Below are 25,489 nucleotides of genomic sequence, written 5' to 3' on the forward strand. Positions count from 1 at the left end.
GTCCTTCCAGGTGAGACAACACTCACCTGCAAATCTGCTGGGGTTATCTGTTGTGTCCAGTGCTCCCAATGTGGCCTCCTCTACATTGGTGAGACACATAGAAACTTAGAAACCTACAGCACATTATAGGCCCTTTGGCTCACAATGTTGTGCTGACCATGTAACATACTCTAGAAACTGCCTAGAATTTCCCTACTGCATAGCCCTCTATTTTTCCAGGCTCCATGTACTTATCTAAGAGTCTCTTAAAAGACTCTATTGCATCCACCTCTACCACCTTTGCTGGCAGTGCATTCCACGCACCCACCACTCGGTGTGAAAAATTTAACACTTACATCCCCCTTGTACCTACTTCCAAGCACCTTAAAAATATACCCCTTCATGTTAGCTATTTCAGCCTTGGGAAAATCCTCTGACTATCCACACGATCAGTGCTTCTCATCATCTTATACACCTCTGTCATGTCACCTCTCATCTGCTGTCACTCCAAGGAGAAAAGGCCAAGTACGCTTAACCTATTCTCATAAGGCATGCTCTATAATCCAGGCAACATCCTTGTAAATGTCCTCTGCACTCTTTCTATAATATCCACATCCTTTTTGTAGTGAGGTGATCAGAACTGCACGGTACTCCCAAGTGGGGTCTGACCAAGGTCTTGTATAGCTGTAACATTACCTCACGGCTCTTGAACTCAATCCCACGGTTGATGAATGCCATCACACCTATGGACATGGGCCCCAAGATCTTGCTGATCCTCCACACTGCCAATAATCTTGAGTTTTCAAATTTGACCTACCAAAATGAACCACTTACCTACTGAAATGAACCGTTGTAAATTGGGGGACTGCTTTGTCGAGCACCTCCACTCCCATCATGTGGAAATTGTACACGAGCAGAACTTACTAGTCACCAAGCATTTTAATTGGTTCCCATTCCTTTTTCAACATGTGCTAAAATGAGGCAACCCTCAGGGTGGAAGAGCAACACCTTGTATTTCATCTAGGTAGCCTCCAACCTGATGGCATGAATATAGATTTCTCCTTCCACATCTTAGCGTGTTAACTTAGGACCCCCAATGTATAACATTTTTTTCTCTCGATATCTCTTGCACACTCATTCCTGAATCTAATCTGACTGCATACCGAATTGAACCAATCTGCTGTTCATTAGAAACAGAATAACTAGTTTAAGTCAAATCAAGTTTAATTGTCATTCAGACCATGCATGGATACAGCCGAATGAGACAGTGTTTCTCTGGGGCCAAGGTGCAATAATGATTAGGATATACATATCTTAGCTGCACTTTATTACTTATGAAGTCTGTATTATCCATTACTACAGTTGCAGACATTTTGCAGGATGTATGTCCCAGGTGGGGTACTTTTGTGTAGGATTTAAACTAGAATAGAAAGAGAATAAGTAGGGAGAGAGAAATGAGGACTGAAATGAAAGAAAGAACAGTGAAATGAAAGGGCAGAAAGCAGGGTAATGGAGGGTGAGGAGCAAATAGGTTCACAGAAAGAATTTAAAGTAAGATAGTCAAAAGGCTTTCTAAAGACTTGGTATCTTAATGTAGATAAATGGCACAAATAAATATGATTGAATATGATCTGACTGCCATCATAGGGATGGGGATCAAAGACAAAATTAATTTTTAGGGACTTTTGATTTGTAAGGACATACAGGAAGGAAAAGATTGGTATTGTTAAAGAGAAATTAAATAATTACAGATGTAAGAACAGACCTAGACTGAGAAATCCCTCTTTTTGGAGGTAACAATATTGGCATGGATAGAGTTTTGGCTCACAAGATGCAGTGATTAGGGAAAAGGGCAGGAACTTTCAGGTTGGCAGCCTTTCATCAGTGGAGTATTGCAGGGATCAGTGCTGGAGCTGCAACTATTTATACATCAATGAATTGGAGAAAGGAAAAAATGTGTTAGATTTGTGAATGTTGTTAAGATAGTAGGAAGGCAAGTTGCAAGAAAGATGCGAACAGATTACACATCTATTTAGAGGTGAAGTAATTGAGCAAAATGTTTGCAAACAGAACAATGTTGGAAAATGCGAAGTCCTTCATTTAGGAAGGAAAAATCAAGAAGTACAATATTTAAATGGAGGCAAATTGCAGAAAGCACCTGGAGGTGGGGGGGGGGGGGGGGTGGTCCCTGTGCATAAAACACAAAGCCCATACACAAGTGCAGCAGGTAAAGTGTAAGGGAAATGAAATATTGGCCCTTATTCCAAGAGGTTTGGAGTATAAAAATAGAGAAGCTTGCAATGTACAAGGAACTAGCGAAACTACTTGTAGAGTGTTGTGAACTATTTTGGTCTACTTGAGAAGAAATATGTCATTGGATGATTATGAGTGCTGAGATATTGTGATACAAGGAAAACTTAAATAGGTTGGGACTCCAATTGCCTCCAAAGAGTGAGAGGTGATTTTATTGAAATACAGTACAAGATTCTTAAGGGACGAGCAAGGACAAGTTCTGGAAGGATGTTTCCTCTCCTGGGGAAGCCCAGAATTGAATTGCTGGTTTCAAAGTAAGAGAGCATACATTTAAAACTGGAAATAGAAATTTTCTTTTTTTCCAATTGGTTGTGAGACTTGGTAACTCCTTACCACTGAGATCTGAGGGACAGAGTCTTGAGTGTTTTTAAGACCAGGGTTTCTAATCAGTTTAGGAATTGAGGGTTATGAGGAAAAGGTAAGCAAGTGAACTTGATGGACATCAGATCAACCTTGTTGGTATTGAACTCAATAATCTATCCCTGTTCCTACATTTTATACTCTTATGGCCTTTTCAGTTCTGTAAACTGTTTTGTAAAACCCAGGACTCTATAATTTGAAGCCGTCATGACCATGGTGACCATCTTTAAAATTCTTGACTTTGATTTAGCATGTTGCTTCTCATATCATGGCTTAGTGTACCTTTGAAGTTTTAGTACCAGATGGTAACTGAATTTGCAGTTGTTTTCCATTGTATATTACCTTTTAAGATGAAAAATTACTTCAAAAAGGGCCTTGTGGCTTCTTGTGGAATGTTGGTTAAACTTTTGATCAATCAGGAGTTGAATACACATCTTCCTTAAGATAGCAGTTTATAGTAGTTTACCCTCTTAACATGGGACATTCTAACTTTGCCAATTTTGTGTTTTCCACTGACCTATTGTAAACTATCAGTCCCGAATCTAAATTGAGTACACACTCAAATAAGCATATTACTTTTGAATATATTATTGTAATACTTTGATATAGACTGTGATGGACAGAGTGACAGTAATATGACTGATGAAGAAATGTAGTTCTGTGAAATATCTTCCAAATGTGTTCTCCAAGGAGAAGTTGAGGAATGATGTGGACAGAGAAACAGTGTATTTTATTAAAAGTTTTTCTATGTTTAGGATTAAGCATCAGATGCACTGCCTTTACTGTATCTGATTTTAAGTGGTATTGTTTCATGTTTATTCATCTTTTAAGAATATTAAATTTATATTACTCTCGTTACAAGACCCCTTGTATGTAACCATGACAAAAACACACGTAATTGTGGCCTCCAAAGAAGCTTTCTACATTTGGCAATATCGTGTAGCAAAGAAACTCACAGCAATGGAAATCAACCAGGTGGCCCCAACAAGGAAGGAGGGCCGAGAAAGGTCAGCATTAAAAGTTATTTGAGCTATAACAAGTTTTGACTTACCAGCACAGACACAATGCAATGAAAATGTGACTATGTAAGGAAAGAGTTAAATTTGTCAGAAGTTGTATTTGATTCTTCTTTTGTATATGCAAAAAATGTGTAATACAAAATCGTGTTTACTTAGTCAAAATGGTAAGAGGTTGGAATGATCTGTACAACAGAAACTGTAAATGGTAAGCAAACTGCAAATGCAGATGTAAATAAATAATAAGTACTTTGTTTTAATGCTTTTTTGAATTTTTCAACTTTAACTGAAATTTGTTTCTCTTCTTCTGATAGAATTTATCACATTGATGATGAGACCCCTATTACAGGAGATGGAAGCCTAGATTTCAGTAGGGCTTTTTCTGTAAGTGTCTCTTTTTAATTTGTTGTAGAAATGATACTCTTTTTGGGCTATTATTTTTGTTTAGAAGCAGCAAAATGGCAAAAGCAATTCTAGCAAAGTATTACAACTATAGTCTTCATTGGATAGAAGTGCACAATGTGGTGGCAGAATAAACATAAAACAAAATTGTGATATGTGTCCCTATTCCATATTTACAAATCACTCTGCATCTTGATCTCTGATTCATTGTGAGGCCTGCCTTTTTCCTATCCTCCAAAGCAACCTTCTTGGTTGTCATATTCATCAGGCTCAGATTCAAACTGCGAGCTTGATTTAAATGTCTTTATTTTATTTATTGATTTACAGTGCTGAATAGGCCCTTCTGGCCTTTCGTGCCGCATCACCAAGCAACCTTCAATTTAACCCTGGCTGAATCATGGGACAATTTACAACAACCAATTAATCTACCAATTGGCACATCTTTGGACTGTGGGAGGAAACTGGAGCACCTGGAGGATACCTATGCCGTCACGGGGAGAATGTACAAACTCCTTGCAAACTGCGGTGGGAATTGAACCTGGGTCACTGGCACTGTAAAACGTTGTGCTAACCAATAGCTAGTATATCTGACAGTTATTTGATAGATAGATAGATACTTTATTCATCCCCATGGGGAAATTCAACATTTTTTCCAATGTCCCATACACTTATTGTAGCAAAACTAATTACATACAATACTTAACTCAGTAAAAATATGATATGCATCTAAAATCACCCTCTCAAAAAGCATTAATAATTCACACACTTTTTAGCTGAGACAATAATCTATTTACAAGTACCTTTATTGTCTCAGCTAAAAAGCATATGAATTTACACAACTGAATATCTGCGTACACAAATACTAGATTTCCCTGACCTTCCATGAACAAAGAATAGAAATGGTAATGCTCTGGAAAAGGAGTCTACACTGGTCAAGTGTTCCTTATTGTCTTGATGTGATCTCCATTTTTCCTACATGGCGTCCTCCACATCTTCAATGGTTGGTCTCCACAGAGTTGTTACTACCTGTGCTCCCAAAATCCTTCATTCTTTTTCTTCTCCTTTTCAGATCAATCTGTAATGTTTCAATTTTGTTAGCTCAAGGTCATCTGACTGACCTGTGTCAGTTCTCATTGGATGTAGCTCAGAGCCACAAGCAGTATTGCTTTATGGCCTTTTCTCTATGCTTGTCTTAGGTGATTTCCTTCATTTTTGTTCAATCCAGTCTAACCAGGTCACCCAAATACTGGGCCCAACTAACCAGATCACAGGCTGTTCCTCTGTTAAATGTGCTATTGTACATAATAAATAGCTTATTTGAGAATAAGATGTAGCAGATCATTAGCAGAAACTCCTTGTGTCCACATTCAGCAGCTCTGATGAAGTTATTCCAGAGCAAGAATCAATTCACCAAACAGTTCACAAAATGGCCCCCTCTATTCCTGCCATTACATGGCAAGAATAGGACTTTCGCCTTGTCTGTTTCCACCACCCTTGTCTCATTCCTGTTCACTGATTTGTAGATTTTAGTTCTTTCTGGCCAACACCTCTAACATGGCAAATCGTAATCTCGTCCTTTGTGTTGCCAATCTGAGCACCCAGCCATCTTTAATCTATCTTTCAGTTTGCTATGGGCATTATACTCTGCCTGCAATATTCAGTTCCATTGATTTGAATGAACCTGAACATCAGAAGGAAATGGGGCATTTAAAGCTAATATAGTGCTTATTTAACTTGTGTGGCAATGGATGAATTTCTACTCCTGGCTACCTGTTCTGTACCCCCTTAATGGCTGACAGGGAATACAAATTAAAATTACATGAATACTGAATTCATGTGGTACAAGGCATCTTGTATAGTTGGAAATAAAATAACAGATATTAGTGTGCTCTATATTTTTATATTGTAAAGATGTATTAGGGATGATTGTTAGAAAGCATTATGCAGTCAAGCAATGGAAGGCACACTTCATTTATTTGGAGATAGAACGTGGAACAGGCCATTCCAGCCCAATGAGCCATACCATCCAGCAACCTACCTACTTAACCCTAGCCTATTCACAGGACAATTTACAATGCCCAATTAGCCTACTAACCAGTATGTCTTTGGAATGTGGGAGGAAACCCACAAGGTCATAGGGAGAACATGCAAACTCCTTACAGACAGCGTTGGAATTGAACTTTGAACTCTTACACCGAGATGTAATAGCATAGCGTTAACTGCTACTCTACTAAGGCATTTCTCTTTCTACAGTTGATGCTGGACTGACTGAATTCAAAGTCAGTTGTATCATCACATGCTCAATTACATGTATGCATAGTTGCAATGAAAATTTTCCAGCAGCAACACAGGCACATAGATAAAAAAAACCAATTAGAACAATGGAATAACAAGGTCTATTTCAGTGCAATATAATCAAAGTGGTCATAGTGTTGCTAACTGTAATGATTAGGGTTTAGTTGTTTGGTTCAAGAACAGAATGTTGAAGGGAGTTAACTGTTCTTGAATGGGGTAGTGTGGGACTTCTGGCTTCTGTATCTCCTTCCTGATGGCATCTGTGAAAAGGTGACATGGCCAGGGTAGTGGGGATAATGGATGTTGTCTTCTTGATGCAACATGGCTTGTAGATACTGCTGGTGGTCAGGAGGAATGTGCCGTTAATGTACTGGGCAGAATCTACTACTCTGCAGCTTCTTTACTTAACACACTTCCTAAGATCAGATTCATTCCTTGCTGTTCCCATGCTTAGCAGAGTTAGATTTCCATGTTCTTTCAGCACCTGTGGACTGCTTTGTCCTTTAATCAGGAGTACAGTCTCAATTTTATCAGCTCCCCTTTCATAGATTGTAGCCAGCTTTCAGCTTTTTTTACTCTTTGATTTATGTCTTCTTAGGCTCATTTATCCCTGCAAACTGTGAATTATGAATGTAGTTTTAGCTTTTATTAAGTATATTTTTATTGCTTCTGCTGTTTAAAATTTGGCTTGATTTGAGGTTTATACATTGGAAAACTCTGTTGTATTCGTGTAGGGCATAGAAATTCGCAATCATAGAACCAATAAGACACTATCCAAAACTTTGAGATGCTATTATGGAATTTATGGTTGAGGGGAATAAATAAACACACACTTTTTTTCCCCGACTCATTTCTTGAGATACATGGATGCACATTAAGGATAACTGCATATAATTTTAGGAACACAACCACCCCCTCCTCACTATAATAGGGGGTGGGGGATTACTGGTATTAATCATCTGAATCTAAAGTGAGTCTACATATATTTAGGGAAGTATGGAAGATTCAATATTAACAGTATATGCTCTATCTGAAATCATGATATAAAATATAATTTTGTATTGTTCTTTCCCCTAGGCAACAAAGGACCCAATATGTTGTATCACTGCATCTGATAAGATACTGATCATGGTGACTACAATTTGCTTATTTAGCTTGGAAGTATCTGTTCAAATTAAGAATAATTAATGTGCTGAAGGGCCTAATCCCCATTTTCCATCGCTATATGAGTAAACTTTCTTTAACTGGTTCAAGCTTATAAATCTGGTAATCAATACATTTCAGGTGGTGAATAGTGAATCAGCTTTCTAAAGTATCAGTCAGAAATTCTCCTCTGGCCAAATATTTACATATTAGGGAGGGAAGTTCCTTAGGCGACAAACATGCACACAGGCTACAATAAAGGTAGAGAAAGTTTATTGGATTATAGAGTCCTATGCTACTTGCAGAACATTTTGCAGTTCTCCCAGCACATTCTTAATTCAAATGTTACACGTTTCTTATTGACAGGGAAACTGTTATACCATCGGGATGTGGAGGTAGCGCACTATGTTTATTATTCTTAAAAAGTAAAGTTTTTCACTGGCACTGTATTTGCAGCATTTCAGGACTTCTAACTATTTCATTGGTGGTTCACAGAAACCAATGCATATCAAATTAGTCCCTTGACAATAATACACGTTGATGTATTTTTCCCAGAAGCTTAATAACTTCAAAGTATCATCTAGGCACTTTGTTTAACCTACTCTCCAATCCCGATCATAAAATATCTCCCTTTTTAAGTATATAAGATGAAGAAAAATGAATTATCTTCAACATTCTTAGACAATGAAACAACTGCTGCACACCAAGATCCATTTACAAAATCTGCTGAAGAACTCAGCTATGTCTTGTTGGCGATACCCACGAGTTTAGTCTTTTAAGCTATTTATATTATTTCTTGCATGATTATTTATGTGTATGGCAGTAATTGGTGGGGTTGTGGTTACATTTAGTGATCTTTTTTAAATTATTAAGTGAAAGCTGAAAGGGAAGCGCTTCCTTTAAAATGTTACATTTGGAATCTAATGCATTCAGAAATTGTTTTTAATAAAGTTGGTACTGTGAAGTAGGGTTCACAGCACTACAGAACTTTACATTTCTAAACGGAAAATCAGCTTCACTGATGCCAGTTTTCCAATAAAGGCAATAGAGATGCTATTAGGCAAATCCCTCTCCACAAACTTTGAATATGCTGTTAACTACCCAGTGTGAAGCATTGATTTAAAATGAAAGCTCAATCGATTTCCCTGCAAATTATAAATAATTCATCCAATCAAATTCATCTTTGCTGAATACTTTATAACTGTGCAATTATTTGGTTCCTTTTTGACTGAGTACTGGAAAGATTGGTGAAAAAGACAGTTGAATGCTTGGGTCCAGAAAGATTGGAATGAAGGACAGTAGTTAGCAGTTATTTTACTTACATCAAAAAAAGTGATTTATCAATATGGAGTACCAAAAAAAAAAGGTAGTTTTACATGAAGCTGAATATTATTGAACCTGGTAAAAATTGATCAAAATTGGTGCGTGCATGTTCACTTGCTGTGAAATAGATCAAACAATTCTTTTTATAAAAGCCAAAATTTAAGAATCTGTAAAAACTTGAAGGGCTTACCTAATGATATCTCTGTTCATTAGGGCTAGATAATCTGATCCAGTTATGATTAAGTTACCATCTTGAGGGAGTTCTTTAGTTATGTTCCTGTCTCAGGATTTGCTTTCACAGTAATTATTTGCAAGCTCTGAACTTTATAAAAACCAGGCAGCAGGGGCTTATGCCAAACATATTAAAGTGGGATGCTGCTGATCATATTTTTAGTTATAATTATAACCTATTCTGTGTTAACAGTCCCTTCAAATTTGACCCATAAGGGAGATAACACTATTACCAAGATGATCTTTTCTCATTATGTGCTCATTCTCAGAATATTTAAAGCACAAACTCTTCAGTTCTTTATTTCTTGTTGCATGGACCTTAGGTAGAGTGGTTACAAAGTATTGTTTAGGGACTGGAATTGAAAACTAAATTCCTGTTGCAGAGAATTTTGAAGATGAATTTGCTTTAATCAGTTATGTACAGAATGAGTTACACTGATTTATATTTTTCCAGGGTCGTGAATCAGGAAGAATTCAGAAATACAGTTTACCAAATGTTTGTTTGGTCCAGAAGTATGAGTTGAACTGCAGGAGTTATCAGTTATCATTGAACTGTAATTCCAGGTGAGTTTCTCAAACAATAATGAAGGGTGAACTTCAGTCTTACTTTATAGGAAAGTCGTTTTGAGAAAATAAGACTCATGTTGAACTGTGTGAATTTGATCTCAGAAATAATATCCAGCAAAAATGTACCTCATGTTGCTGGATGCCATTACACAGATCAGAGGCCATTCATGCTTTATGGGATAGGGACATGGAGAAACCTGGGATGATAAGGTCAAATGCATTATTAACCACTAAGTACCTAAGTTTAGGTAGAAATTTAGTTATTGTGCAAATTGTATGTTGTATAATCTCAATGCAATATCAACTAATTTGCTGGCAAAGTTGTTAATTACAGTTTTCGTTATGGAATAGTCTTGAATTTTGTTTGAATTCTTTTTGATGTAGTTTGTTTCCATATTGAATAGAATTCAATGAACAGTGTTCAAACAGACAATTTTTTTTGTTTAAAGTAAAATTGCCATGTAATTCAACTTCTGTCATCCTGCATTTTAACTTTGTTCCTCAGGATATTTCATTTTGCTAAAAAGGTGCTAGAAGTAACCGATAATTTTAGTAAAGATGAACATCGGTTACATTGAATGCTTAATTTAAAATTTACCAATATTTTAGTTAATATAGACAATTGAATTGCATTCAATGGTAGTACTAATACAAAACTTGTATCTATCCAGCCGCCTTGCCATCATTGATATTTCAGGCATTTTGACGTTTTTTGACCTTGAAGCAAGAACAATGGACAGTACAGGACAGCAGATAGTTGGAGAACAGCTGAAATTTGAGCGGAAGGATGTTTGGGATATGAAGTGGGCAAATGACAACCCAGATTTGTTTGCCATGATGGAGAAGACCAGAATGTATGTTTTCAGGAACTTGGACCCTGAGGTAAGGTTTTTATATATAGATTACGGTAGTTTTTACATTTCTCAAAATAAAACTGAGGTGAGACTTGAGAAAACCAAAATGTGTGAAAGATTTGTTGGATGTGGTGGGCATCCATGAAGAGAAGATGGGAGTTATTGTTCTAGATATGATAAAATGCAAGCTTTCAATTTTGAAAAGTTCCAAAAAAGATATGAAACTCTGAAGAAGTGAATGATGGTGAAGTGGGTTGAAATTGAAGTATGCCTAACTGGTTCTTTTTAAAACCAAAAAAGTGGAATGCAGCCAACTAGAATTATGAGGGGAGCAAAAATCAGGACATCATCAAGATGGAATATAGTTGTGGGAAGTGTATGGTTATGCACCTTGGTAAACGTAATAAAAGTGTAGTCTATTTTCTAAACAAAGAGAAAGTTCAAAAATCCAAGGTGCAAAGGGACTTGGGAGTCCTCATGCAGGATTCCCTAAAGGCTAACTTTGAGGTTAAAGTCGGCTGAGGAAGACAATGTAATGTTAGCATTCATTTTGAGAGGACTAGAATATAAAACCAGGGCTTCAGTATTACATCCCTATAAGACACTGATGAGACCTCACTTGGAGTATTGTGAGCAGATTGAGGCCCATTATCTAAGAAGGGATGTTCTGACATTGTTGAGGGTTTAAAGGAAGTTCATAAAAATTATTCCGTAATAAAAGGCTTAGCCTGTGAGGAGTGCTTGAGGGCTTTGAGCCTGTACTCACTGGAATTTATGAGAATGAGGGGGGAAATCTCATTGAAACCTATTGAATGTTGAAAGGACTAGATAGAGTGGATGTGGAGAGAATGTATCCTATAATCGGTTAGTCTAAGACCAGAGGGCGCAGCCTCAGAATGGAGGGATGACCATTTAGAATGAAGAGTAATTTCTTTAGCCCAAGGATGTGTAGGCAGCTGTGTAGGGCAGCTCATTGGGTGTATTTAAGTGGAGTCTGACGGGTTCTTGATTAGTCAGGGGGTGAAAGTAGGAGAATGTGATTAAGAGTGAAGTGAATCAGCTATGATGAAATGGCAGAGCAGACAAGATGAGCTGAATGACCTAATTCTGCTCCTGTGTTTTTTGGTCTTATCGTGACCATCCAACCCTAAATAACTAATTGCCTATTCACAATGGTAGCACTTACTCCTATAGGGATTGTAGAAATTAGTATCCGAGGGCAAAGCAACCAAAAACCCAAGTGCTGTCTATTGAGATTAGGGATTTGTGAAGTTGCTGATTTAAAATAATGTGCCACTGTTGTTTGTGCCATCATGCACCTTTAATGAAGCAGTGCAGAAGGGCAAAGATTGATATGATGCTTTTCAGAAATATTTTTGGCCTAGATGTAGGCAGAAGGGCTTTTTCCTGTGTTTGTTTCTATGTTATATGGAAAGGTTTGGATGGAACAGGCAAGTGGCATAATGGAATTTAGAGTCACAATTTTGGATATTGTAAGTGTTCAACAAAACAGTCCCCATTGAGCAGACAGCAGTAAATATTTATTCATGCATATCATAAGTTGCTGTTTAATCTAATGCTTCACTTAAAAGCAGCACTTAATGTTCCTAATAGAAATGTGGCAGTCACCCATATATCTCTCCTGAAGAAAACAGACAGGGAAATAAGGAAGCATTGAATCTTCAAGTTAGGTCCTTTGGTCAAACTCATCCAAGCCGGCAAGCTAGTACACCTGCCCATATTTGGCCTACAGCCCCTTAAGCTTCTCCCATTTATGTACTTGTCTAAATGGCTTTTAAACATTGCTAATGTGCCTGCCTCTATCAGGGTGGTGAAGAAGGCATTTAGCAGGCTGGCCTTTGTCAATAAGGGCATTGAGTTTAGAAGGAGGCACAATATGTTGGGAAGTGTATGGTTATGCACCTTAGTAGAAGCTGCATTATGTTGCAGTTGTATCAGTCATTGATGAGGCTGTACTTGGAGTATTGTATATATTTTTGGACTCCTTGTTGTAGGAAAGACATTGTCAAGCTGGAGAGGATGCAGAGATTTATGAGGTTGCTGCCTGGACTAGAGAGCCTGGGTTATAGGAAAAGGTTGGCCACACTGGAACTTTAATCCCTGAACTGCAGGAAAAGGAAGAGTATGGATAAGGTGTGTGGTCATAGCCTTTTCCCTGGGACTGGGAAGTCCAAAATGGAAGGGCGTAGATGCAAGATAAAAGGGGAGAAATTTAAGAGACCTGAGTGGTAACTTCTTTACACAGACAGTAGTGTGTACTTGGTTTAAGTGCCAGAGGAAGTCATCGAGTTGGGTAAATTTAAGAGGCATTTGGATGGGTACGTGGAGGAAAGGGACTTTGAGTGTTATGGGGCTAATGCAGGCTAGCAGGGAATATGATGTGGTTAGCATGGACCAGTTGGGCCAAAGGGCCTGTTTCCAACTTGACTAACATGTTAGTTGGCTGATCTTTATGATAATACTGCTTTTTAAATGCAATTTTTGATATATTTGGTAAATGATCAAAGATGTTAGTAATTACTTGCAAGGTATAGCAGGGTGTAGCTTAAAATGGAGTTTTGAGCTCCTAGTGTTATTTGATGTTTTAATACTTTTTTTGTTCTATTCATTGTTATTCCTTCTATTCATTGTTCTATTCTCTGACGGTGGTGTCTGAAAGGAGGATGCTGTCCAAGTTGCAGGCCATCTTGGACAATGTCTCCCATCCGCTCCATAATGTACTGGTTAGGCACAGGAGTACATTCAGCCAGAGACTCATTCCACCGAGATGTAACACTGAGCGTCATAGGAAGTCATTCCTGCCTGTAGCCAAACTTTACAACTCCTCCCTCGGAGTGTCAGACACCCTGAGCCAATAGACTGGTCCTGGACTAATTTCCACTTGGCATTATTTACTTATTAATTTATGGTTTTATATTGCAATATTTCTACACAATTCTTGGTGCGACTGTAATGAAACCCAATTTCCCTCGGGATCAATAAAGTATGTCTGTCTGTCTGTCATAGGAACCAATTCAAACATCTGGGTATATATGCAGTTTTGAAAATCTGGAAATCAAGTCTGTACTTTTGGATGAGATACTGAAGGTAATTTTTGATGAAATATTTATCATGGATCAAGTAAATCATTGGCATAACAGCAGTGGTTAGCGTAATGCTATTACAATGTCAACAATTGGGGTTCAATACCTGCCGCTATCTGTAAAAAAGTTTGTATGTTCTCCCCTACCTGATGGGTTTTCCTCTGGTTTCCTTCTGCATTCCAAAGGCATATGATTAGTAAGTTAATTGATCACATGGGTGCAATTGAGTGGCGTGGGCTCATTCTGCCAGAAGGGCCTGTTACCATGCTCTATCAACAAAATTTGTTAAATTTAACAGAATAATACGAATGAGGAATATGGTTTACGTATGTATTTGATGTTTTCACTTTCATTACTGATTTGCTTAATATTTATCCATTACATCCTGCAGCCAATGCTAATCTGTGGCTTATTCTGTAAAAAATGTGGATATTTTTGAATGCTTAATTTTGTAGGGAGTGTGCCTGAAACCCCAGCAAAATAGAGATTGATGGTCTTGGGTGGTGTAGGCAGAGCCACACTTGAGAGGGAGGGGAGAAAAGAGTGAGATTGAAGTGTTATAGATGAAGCAGTACATGGTTGCACTGGGAATCTGATTAAAGTTCAAAATGTATCCTTTTCAATTCTGAACATAAAACTTGATACCTTAAATTTTTAGCAAACCTATCCTTGATTTTAGCTTATCATATGGTTGGGGATGTTAAAATGAAGATCTTTGTACTTACAGGTTATGAGAGATGAATGCCCTCTTATAACCATATAACCATATAACCATATAACAATCACAGCACGGAAACAGGCCATTCCGGCCCTCCTAGTCCGTGCCGAACTCTTAATCTCACCTAGTCCCACCTACCCGCACTCAGCCCATAACCCTCCACTCCTTTCCTATCCATATACCTATCCAATTTTACCTTAAATGACACAACTGATCTGGCCTCTACTACTTCTACAGGAAGCTCATTCCACACAGCTATCACTCTCTGAGTAAAGAAATACCCCCTCGTGTTTCCCTTAAACTTTTGCCCCCTAACTCTCAAATCATGTCCTCTCGTTTGAATCTCCCCTACTCTCAATGGAAACAGCCTATTCACGTCAACTCTATCTATCCCTCTCAACATTTTAAATACCTCGATCAAATCCCCCCTCAACCTTCTACGCTCCAATGAATAGAGACCTAACTTGTTCAACCTTTCTCTGTAACTTAAGTGCTGAAACCCTGGTAACATCCTAGTAAATCGTCTCTGCACTCTCTCTAATTTATTGATATCTTTCCTATAATTCGGTGACCAGAACTGTACACAATATTCCAAATTTGGCCTTACCAATGCCTTGTACAATTTTAACATTACATCCCAACTTCTGTACTCAATGCTCTGATTTATAAAGGCCAGCGTTCCAAAAGCCTTCTTCACCACCCTATCTACATGAGACTCCACCTTCAGGGAACTATGCACTGTTATTCCTAGATCTCTCTGTTCCACTGCATTCCTCAATGCCCTACCATTTACCCTGTATGTTCTATTTGGATTATTCCTGCCAAAATGTAGAACCTCACACTTCTCAGCATTAAACTCCATCTGCCAACGTTCAGCCCATTCTTCTAACCGGCATAAATCTCCCTGCAAGCTTTGAAAACCCACTTCATTATCCACAACACCTCCTACCTTAGTATCATCAGCATACTTACTAATCCAATTTACCACCCCATCATCCAGATCATTTATGTATATTACAAACAACATTGGGCCCAAAACAGATCCCTGAGGCACCCCGCTAGTCACCGGCCTCCATCCCGATAAACAATTATCCACCACTACTCTCTGGCATCTCCCATCTAGCCACTGTTGAATCCATTTTATTACTCCAGCACTAATACCTAACGACTGAACCTTCTTAACTAACCTTCCATGTGGAACTTTGTCAAAGGCCTTGCTGAAGTCCATATAGACTACATCCACTGCCTTACCCTCGTCAACATTCCTCGTAACTACTTCAAAAAATTCAATAAGGTTTGTCAAACCTTTGTCAAAATTTATTGTTTATTTCCAGTAGGTTAACTTTATAATGATAGATCAAATGCTGTTCCATCATTTGGCTGGTAATCACAAGTGTGCAAACGTACCTAGGAATATCAATAAATATTGTAAAAATGAAATTTAAATAATAAAAACAATTAAGTATAAACTGAACAAAACTAATTTAAACTATTAAACAAAACTGAATAAAATCGGTTCAGTCACCTCTTCCCATTGATTTCATTGAGGCATCAGGTGTAAACTGGCACAAGTTGGTTCAAAGGGTGGATTGCACTGACAGAACACTGGAAAATTGGAGTATATTTGTGTGCTCCATTGAAGTATCGAGTACATCAGGTTAACAGTGTACTGACCTGGCAATAAAAAAAACAATATGCTAAGCAGAGCCTAATCTAATTTATTTTATTTTCTAAACTTTCACTTCACTACAAGACTAATGTATATCCAGAAAGCAATTCAACTTGTACTAAAATAGAACTATTTTTCTGCACAGTTCAATGCTTAAAAGCAATCAAGTTAGCTTTGCCCCAACTTTCACTTCGTAAAACTTTTTCTTCTATATTTAAATAATTATCAACATTTGCAACTATTCAATTTGAACAAATATAAAAAGCTGCTGGAAACACTGAGCAAGTCTGGTAGCATCTGTGGAAGTAGAAAGAATGAGCATTTTAGATTGATTCTTTTGTAAAAACTGGGAAAGAGAAAATGGATGTTACTTTACAGTTGTAAGGAGGGCGAGGTAGAGAACCTCTCTGATAGGATGTTTCGCTTCACCTCATTTTATATTTATCATTTCATTGGAATTTTGAAATTGCATAATTCAGGCTAGGTCATTGCTTAAGAGCCATATTCCTATACATATTCCCTGGGAAATAACACAGTGTACTCTTTACAGACTTGATTTTTTTTTTTTTTGAGTTGCTTCTCAGTTTCCATCTATCATTCAATACACAATATCTCAAAACTCTCCTCTTCCTCCTCCCTGGCCTGGCTTCATTTACCCATCATCTCCACCTCATCTGGTTCAATCTATCATTGACTAACTTGTCTTTTGTTCCTTTTACCAAAATGCATTTTCGTACATTTCCCAATACTGTATTCCATCTGCCACCATTTTGCCCATTCTTCCAATTTGTCCAAGTCCTTCTGCAATCACTGTTTCCTCAGCACTACATACTCTTCCACCTGTCTTCATATAATCTGCAAACTTTGCCACAAAGCCATTAATTCCATTATCTAAATCACTGACAAACAGTGTAAAAAGTAGCAGTCCCGATATTGTCCCGAGGAACACCACTAGTCACTGGCGTCCAACCAGAAAAGGCCCCCCTTTTATTCTCACTCACTGTCTCCTGCCTGTCAGCCATTCCACTGTCCATGCCAGTATCTTTTCTGTAACAGCATAGTATTTTATTTTAAGCAGCCTCGTGTGGCACCTTATCAAATGCCTTCTGAAAATCCAAGTAAATGACGTCCACTCCTTCTCCTTGGTCCACCCTGCTTGTTACTGCGTCAAAGAATTCCTAACAAATTTGTTAGGCGAGATTTCCCTTCACAGAAACCAAGCCAGCTTTGACTTATTTTATCATTAGTCTCCAAGTATCCAGACATCTCATCCTTAATAATAGATTCCAGCACTTTTTTTAACCCCTGAGGTTAGGCTAACTGGCCTATAATTTCATTTCTTTTGCCTTCCTTTCTTCTTGAGTGGAGTGACATTTGCAATTTTCCAGTCCTCTAGAATCATGCTGGAATCAAATGATTCTTGAAGGATCATAACCAATGATTCTGCTATCTCCTCAGCAACCTCTTTCAAAACTCTGGAAAAGTAGTCCATTTGGTCCAGGTCACTTATCCACCTTAAGACCTTTGAGTTTGCTTAGCAATTTTTCCTTTGTAATGGCAATGGCACTCTCTGCTGTTCCCCGACACTCACAGACCTCTGGCACACTGCTAGTGTCTTCCACAGTGAAAACTGATACAAAGTATTTATTAAGTTCATCTGCCATTTTTTTGTCCCCCACCAGCAGCTTTTTCTAGTGGTCCAATATCAACTCTCACTTCCTTTTTACTCTTTATATAACTGGAAAAAAAAGTCTTGGTATCCTGCTTTATATTATTGGCTAGTTTGCCCTCATATTTTATCTTTTCCCTTCTTAAAGATTTTTTAGTTGCCATTTGGATTTTAAAAACTTTACAATCATCCAAGTTCCTACTCAGCTTTGCTACATTGTATGCCCTTTCTTTGGCTTTTATGCAGTCCTTAACTACTTTTGTCAACCACAGTTGCCTAGCCCTGCCATTTGAGAACTTCTTACTATGGAACATATCCATCCTGCACCTTGTGAACTATTCCCAGAACCTTCAGCCGTCACTGCTCTGCCATCATCCCCGACACATCCGTGATGTGGAAAGAAACTGGAATGCCTGGGGAAAATCCTCTGAGGTCACATACAAGGTGTACAAACTTCATACAGATTGCACAGAGGTCAGAATCAAGCCTAGGTTACCGGACACCTGGTCTCCTCACACCTCCCACCAACCTCCTCTTTGTAAAGGGAGTACAAGGAGGCCACATGCAAATAGGGGAAGTGTGTATGGCATCCTAAAGAACTCCCTCACCCACTCTTGTCAAGCACCATTTGCCCCACCTCTACAGGAGTTTGCATTTCCTGCACAACACACTTCAATCATTTCAAGATCACAGTGGAAGCAAGTTATTTTCTGCAATCAAAGAAGTTGCCTATTTGGTTGCGTGGAGCCAGATTCAGTATTAAGAGAATGGGAAAATAGTAAGAAAGTGCATAACTATATTAAAGAGACAGTAAAAGGAGAGGGCATTAGTAGCTTCATCAATTTAAGCCACCCGTTCGATCTTGAGAATATCTAATCAGCCAATCATGTGTCAGCAACTCAATACATAAAAGCATGCAGACAGAGTTGGGAGTTTCAGTTGTTTTTCAGACCAAATATCAGAATGGGGAAGAAATGTGATCCAAGTGATTTTGACTGTGCCAGATGGGATGGTTTGCACATTGCAGAAACGGCTGATCTCCTGGAATGTTCATGCACAACCATGTCTAGAGTTTACAGAGATTGGTGAGAGTCCAGTGAGTGGCAGTTATGTGGGTGAAAATTATGTTAATGAGTGAGGTCAGGAGAATGGACAGACTAGTTCTAGCTGACAGGAAAATGACGCCAACTCAAATTAACATGCATAACAACTGAGCTGTGCAGCAGAGCATATCTGAATGCACAACACATTGAACCTTGAGGTAGATGGGCTGCAGCAGCAGAATGCCATAGACATGCACTCAGGGGTCACTATTAGTATAGGAACTACCTAATAAAGTGGCCACTGAATGTAGGTGTTTTGTATATGTTTAACACAGATCAAGGTCTTCCAGCAAACATTTCCTGGTTTGGGAAAAAAAAGACCAATATATTAAAGTCATAGCTTGTTTAACCTTTTCCCAAGAAAACCTGATCCTACTTTTCCTTACCCTGTAACCCCAATAAAAATTACTGGTGCACATGGTGAAAATTGTGTTAAACTGAATCTGACTATCGGAAGGGGGAGTGGATTAGACCATAAGACATAGGAGCCAAATTAGCCCATTCTGCCCATCATGTCTGCACTGCCATTCCATCATGACTGATCCCAGATCCCACCCAACACCATACATCTGCCTTCTCGCCATATCCTTTGATACCCTGATCAATCAGGATACTATTAAATATACCCACGGACTTGGCCTCTGCTACAGTCTGTGGCAGAGCATTCCACAGATTCACTACTCTCTGGCTAAAAAATTATTCTTTCCTCTGTTCTAAAAGGTCACCCCCTCAATTTTGAGGATGTGCTCTCTAGTTCTGGCTTTAGGTTTCTGAAGAGGTCATAATGCTAGATTCAGGCACGCGATTTAACTAATTTGGAAGTAGTGCTGAGCAGGTGCAGTAGTGAATGCACATACTTTACTAATGTACCATTTTCTGGATTTACATTTGTCTTGTAGTGAAGTGCAACTTTAGAAAATAAAATTTGTTGGATTATGCTGTGCTTAACATTGTTTTTTTATTGCCATCCATGACAAATGCATTAATATGATACTAAAATATTCCTCAATCATGCAGGGTTTTGGGTTATCATAAGGAATTGATCATAGCTTAACCTTCTCTTTTGTATTCCTTCATTTTTAAGAGGAAAAGCATTGACCTTCCCACCAAAGGCTGACTAAGGCCAGAGACTTAATTTATGCAGAATAATGATGTTATTTTCATCTTTACCACACAGCAGTAATATTACAACTGGTTGTTCATGCACTCCTAGGAGTTTTATATCATGAATGTTTAAAGCCAAATGAAAAAATGTTGTAGTTATTTGTTTTGTGAATTCAGTTAATCATCTTTATTATTCTCTCAGGAGCCAAGCCAACCCAACAAAGACTATATTATTAATTTTGAAATCCGTTCACTACGTGATAGTCGAAGTCTGATTGAAACTGTAGGCATAGAAGATGCTTGCACATTCATTGAAGAGAACCCACATCCTAGACTTTGGTGAGAAGGAAATAGAGGCAATAATGCTTCATTGCTTATGTTATGTATTATCCAATGTTTGCACTTGATTGGATTATTGTCACTTTTGTTATTGTATGAGAGGCACAGGGAGAGAGTGGCTGATAACAGAGTGTTTCAGAGGAAATAACAGATCTCTGATTAATTGTCTTCTTCTGTGGTGTACAAGCACTTGTCCTAACATGTATTCTCAGGTTTGTTTTCCTTTTGACTCCTGTCCCTTAAAATCTTTGTTTTATTTTAGATTTTACTGGAGAAAGTAATTATAATTCTCCAAAATGTAGAACTTAGTTCAAAACAACATTGGATTTAACCTAGAAACAAAATATCCCTTTATGGGTAAATAGCAATTTTTTACTGATGAGAATTTAGTGTGATCCTTTAATGTCTACTGCATCTGTCTCCTTCACATCAACTTAAGACAGGGTAAGAGTTAACATTGCAGAAGATTAACAAGTTACCTTTTGTATTTCATTCTCTCCAAAGTTTATGATCATTATGATCTGCAAAGATATTGCTGTTCCTACAGTAGGTCATAGTCATACAGCACAGAAATCAGCCCTGTGGCCCATCTAGTCAATGCCAAACTGCTATTCTGTCTTAAGTCCCAGTGACCTGCACCCTCCAAACCTCTCCCATTTATGTACTTATCCAAATTTCTTTTAAATATTGAAATCAAACCCACATCCATAATTTCCACTGGCAGCTTGTTCACCACCCTCAATATGAAGAAGTACCACCCCCACCACCTTCTCAAGCACCTTATTGCTATGTCACGTAACAAACAACAAATAGCTCAGAGTGGATCAATCATGAGCACACTTATTTTACTTGCAGCAAGGGAAGACTAGCACCGAACACGAGCAGGTAACAGCTTCCCAAAAAAATTGTATTGTCTCTCCTTTATATGCAGGTACAGCTACCCACACCTCTGTTCAAACAAAGTGTGCATTCTGTCCTTCTGCTTAATCTATGTTCTTGGCATTCTTCAGGTAATACATCTGCGGGCCTACAGTTTGTCAAGGAATCAAGTTCCATTGGCATTAGGTTGCATGGACACTGAGTAAAACACTCTGGTACAATACAGGTTCCATTTTGTTACAGATAAAAAATGCTATTTTGTTATTACAAGTACATTTCCAAATCAGGTTCCCTTTAAGTATTTCACCCTTAATCAATAACCAATAGTTTTAGTCTCACCCAACCTCAGTGAGAAAAGCCAGCTTGCATTTACCCCATCTATACCCCTCAAGTTTGTCTAACTCTGTAAAATCTCCCCTCATTCTCTTAAGCTTCAGGAAATAAAGTCCTAACCTATTCAATCTTTCACTATGACTCAGCTACTCAAGTTCCATTAAAATCCTTGTAAATTGTTTCTGTATTTTCTCAGTTTTACTGATATCTCTGCTGTAGATGGGTGACCAAAACTGCAGACAATACTCCAGATTGTCACACTCAACTTCAACATAATATCCCAACTCCTGTACACAATACTTTGGAGGTCCTGGAACTTTCTATAGAACTGCGGTACTATGTACACCATTTACAATGAACCCAAAGATCCAGTACAGTAATAGAACTGGTAGAGTGTAGATGTCTGGGAAATGCAAGTTAAGGAAAACAAACTTAAGTAATGTACATTTTATTGTTTAGATAGTATCCCAGAATAAGCTTGTTTTATTTTTATGGAATTTGATTATTTTATGTCAGTGGCATTAATCCTTAATGAAACCATATTTGATTTGGCTTTTATTTATTTATTTATTTATGAGATGTGAGCTCTACTGCCCTCAGTGCACTGTGTACAGAGCTAGGTAGGGAGTTAAACACCATCTTAAAAATCACGTGAGCCAGGAGCTTTCTTTGGAGTTTTTAAAATTAGAAAACAGTTTGAAAGTTGAATAAATGCTGAAAGTAAAACATGGATTCAAAACAGAATCCTTACACACCTGAATATACTATTATTATTCTCACAGTCAGCGTTAAACAAAGTAATACACACTTGCAACATCTTATAGCCATGCCATGGACTAGAGTGAAATTGTGGCATAACAATAGTGATGAACAATAAACAATACTTACTTACTTCAAAATATTAAATGTTTACCAATATTAAGAAAACTTAAGACTCACAGGTATTGCTGTTTTAAGGGCAACTAAAGAGTGAATGGAGATATTTCTTTTTACCGTGTTTACTCCAAGTTGAAATCCAAATTAACTTGTGTAGGCAATGATGTAAAAGGACAGCTTACAAATAGGAAATGATGTTTGTACAAAACTGCATACAAACCAAACATGCTTTAGAGGCAGGACACAGGCATCTCTGGCAAGGCTAATATTTATTAATCATATCTAATCATCCTTGCAGTGATGGGGCACTGCCTTGTGGCATTGCAGACATACTGATGAATTAGTTATAATATCAATAACTGTAACGGAATATAATACATATACTTTTAAAACTTCAGTTCAACTTTACATTTATCTTGCTTTTGAATCAGGAAATGTTAAAAGTGAGAGAAGTGTGAACAGCCTCAAGAAAATCTTGGCAACCAATCTTCATTGTTTTCAGCATACTTGAAGGAACTGAATGATTTAAGTTAACGTCCTGTATGTACTATCATTAGATAGAGGGAATATTGTATAAGTGTATAATTTATAACATTATTTCCATTGCACATGTTTGCAGATGGTTGGTATCTATAATGCTGTAATACCTTGTACATAATTGTAACAAAGTTGGTTATTTATTTTTAAAGCACTAGCTAACCGTGATGCATTTTTTCCAGTATTAACTTAATGAGCTTTTACCCTAGTGCAATTATGTGCTTTTCTATGTGTAATATATGTGTAACTGATTCCTGTTTGCTAAAAAAAAAAACTTTCATCTCACATTTTAGGCGCCTGCTTGCAGAAGCTGCTCTACAGAGACTTGACCTTAAGACAGCAGAACAGGCCTTTGTCCGTTGTAAAGATTACCAAGGAATTGAGTTTGTAAAACGGCTAGGAAATCTTCAGAGTGAATCCATGAAACAAGCAGAAGTTGCAGCTTATTTTGGAAGATTTGAGGAAGCTGAGAGAATGTATTTAAACATGGATAGAAGGTGTTGACAATACTGATGAGTATTCTTCAGAATTCTCTATTGCATTGGGAGCTAGGTCATTAAATGTACAAGGATTTTGAATTATAGGGGAATATAGAATTGAGAAGATCATTTGTGACCTTGTAGCCTATGGCCTAAGCTGGGGATCCCTAGTTGGGGGTTGTGGGTGTGCATCCCATCTAGTTCACAGTGTTGCACTGTTTAATTTTTTTTAAAACATTGTTTGTACGGATGGTTTGCAAACATTTTTTACTATAACTCAGTACATCTAACAATCAAAAGCCAATTCCAATATCATATCTTTTAAATTATTTGATTAGTTTTGGCAGTAGCAAGCATTTATGGAGAATATACTTCATGCCTATTCACAATTATTATCAATTCTTTCTTTAGAGACCTGGCCATTGATCTAAGGATCAAGTTGGGAGATTGGTTTCGAGTATTGCAATTACTAAAGACAGGCTCTGGTGGCGCTGACGATGCTCTGCTCGAGCAGGCCTATAATGCTATTGGAGACTATTTTGCGGATCGTCAGAAATGGTAACAAGATGTTTGTACTTACAAGAAAATTAAATTAGAAATAAATTTAAGAGTCCTGGTATTCCGTGGATATAGTCTTGTCAATCTATGCAAAATTAATAAAGTTTTTCTAGGATCTCTATTATCACTATTTGTACAATTTCTTCTGGTGATTCTACTTGTCTTCTGAAAGGAATTCTTGCCAACTGTATGTTATAACTTTAAGAGATTTTCAGTGACTGTGTACATTTGGTAGTGAAATATGCCAAAGGTATACTGTCATATACATTAGACCATTGCTCCATGTAAGCTACCTTTCCAATACTTATGTTTCCATATTGTAAATGTGTTAATGTCCCTATATATCCTTTCCCAATAGAAATTTGACCAGTCACTATGTTTCTAGACCAAAAAGCCATAGGGAATACAGGCTAACTGGAACCATTAAGTACTCAAAGAATTTACTAATTCCAGTCTTGTGTTTATAAAATTTGTATTTTTATGTATACCACAGAGTAATGCAAATTTTGTACAAAGTATATATTTTTATTCTCTTTAATCATATTGATACTTGTAGCTAACTATTTAAGCAGATACTATATGGAAATTTCAGATACAAATTGTCATTCAGAAAAGGTGCAATTTAAAATCCTTTTATGTTGATAGGATGAATGCTGTTCAATATTATGTTCAAGGCCGAAATCAGGAGCGACTGGCAGAATGTTACTACATGCTTGAAGATTATGATGGTTTGGATAAACTGGCTAATGCCCTTCCAGAAAATAATAAACTACTAACTGTAAGTGAAAATAATGCATTCTTGTCAGAATGAAGTTTAAAGATGTGACACGTTAAATGTTAAAGGAGCTAATTTTGTTGTTGTAACTGGTAAATCAAATTACAAATGTAAACTTATTTAATTTAAATAGTTAATCCATCTTTATTTGAAAAAACAATTTAAATCTATGGTACTTATTAATGCAAAGGCATTTTGTAGATATTTATACGTTGCTCACCAATTGCTCATAATTTATCAAACTAGGTGATTTGGATACATGGTTCAAAGTAAAAATTTATTATCCAAGTACATACATGTCATCACATACAGCCCCAAGATTCTTTTTCCTGTGGGCGTACTTAGCAAATCTATAGAACAGTAATGGTAAACAGGATCACAAACAAGAGAAAATCTGCAGATACTGGAAATCCAAGCAACACACAAAATGCTGGAGGAACTCAGCAGCCAAGCAGCATCTGGTGGGTGGGGGGGGGGGGGGGGCGGAGAGTACAGTCAACATTTCAGGTTAAGACCCTTTGGCAGGAAGGGTGTGTTGCTGTAAACTGGATGAACAAACTGTACAAATGCAAATAGCAATAACTAACAAATGAAATAATAAGATAAGAGTTCTTAAAGTTAGTTTACTTATATGGTGATTAAATGCAATTGACTGATTAATTTAGCTGATGCTGAATTTTTAAAGTTAGCTGTATTTCTTAAAGGGTTGTGGTGTATTCACACAATCAATTTGCATTCAGATTTTCAGAGGATACAGTTCCATTAATTTCACTAGGAAGGATTTTCCCCCTTTCTAAAATAATGTTTTCAGTGCTACCCGATTTTCATTTGATGTCATTTAAATGAGTAATTGAATTTAAGTG

At 37.5% G+C, this 25,489-nt stretch overlaps 1 protein-coding gene across 2 annotated transcripts in view; it reads left to right on the plus strand.

Moving 5' to 3' along the window:
- The window catches only part of wdr35 (WD repeat domain 35), an 89,642-nt gene that overhangs the window by 34,692 nt on the left and 29,461 nt on the right, over positions 1-25,489 (plus strand). For both annotated transcript variants that reach the window (XM_073057012.1, XM_073057013.1), the window contains 10 exons: positions 3,515-3,659; positions 3,983-4,052; positions 7,443-7,496; positions 9,517-9,626; positions 10,301-10,511; positions 13,511-13,591; positions 20,053-20,189; positions 23,108-23,311; positions 23,705-23,851; positions 24,497-24,629. In XM_073057012.1, coding sequence (XP_072913113.1) covers positions 3,515-3,659; positions 3,983-4,052; positions 7,443-7,496; positions 9,517-9,626; positions 10,301-10,511; positions 13,511-13,591; positions 20,053-20,189; positions 23,108-23,311; positions 23,705-23,851; positions 24,497-24,629 — 1,292 coding nt within the window. The remainder of the gene's footprint in view (positions 1-3,514; positions 3,660-3,982; positions 4,053-7,442; positions 7,497-9,516; positions 9,627-10,300; positions 10,512-13,510; positions 13,592-20,052; positions 20,190-23,107; positions 23,312-23,704; positions 23,852-24,496; positions 24,630-25,489) is intronic.

The sequence above is a fragment of the Hemitrygon akajei genome, chromosome 9 (genome assembly GCF_048418815.1).
Source record: "Hemitrygon akajei chromosome 9, sHemAka1.3, whole genome shotgun sequence".
Lineage (NCBI taxonomy): Eukaryota > Metazoa > Chordata > Chondrichthyes > Myliobatiformes > Dasyatidae > Hemitrygon > Hemitrygon akajei.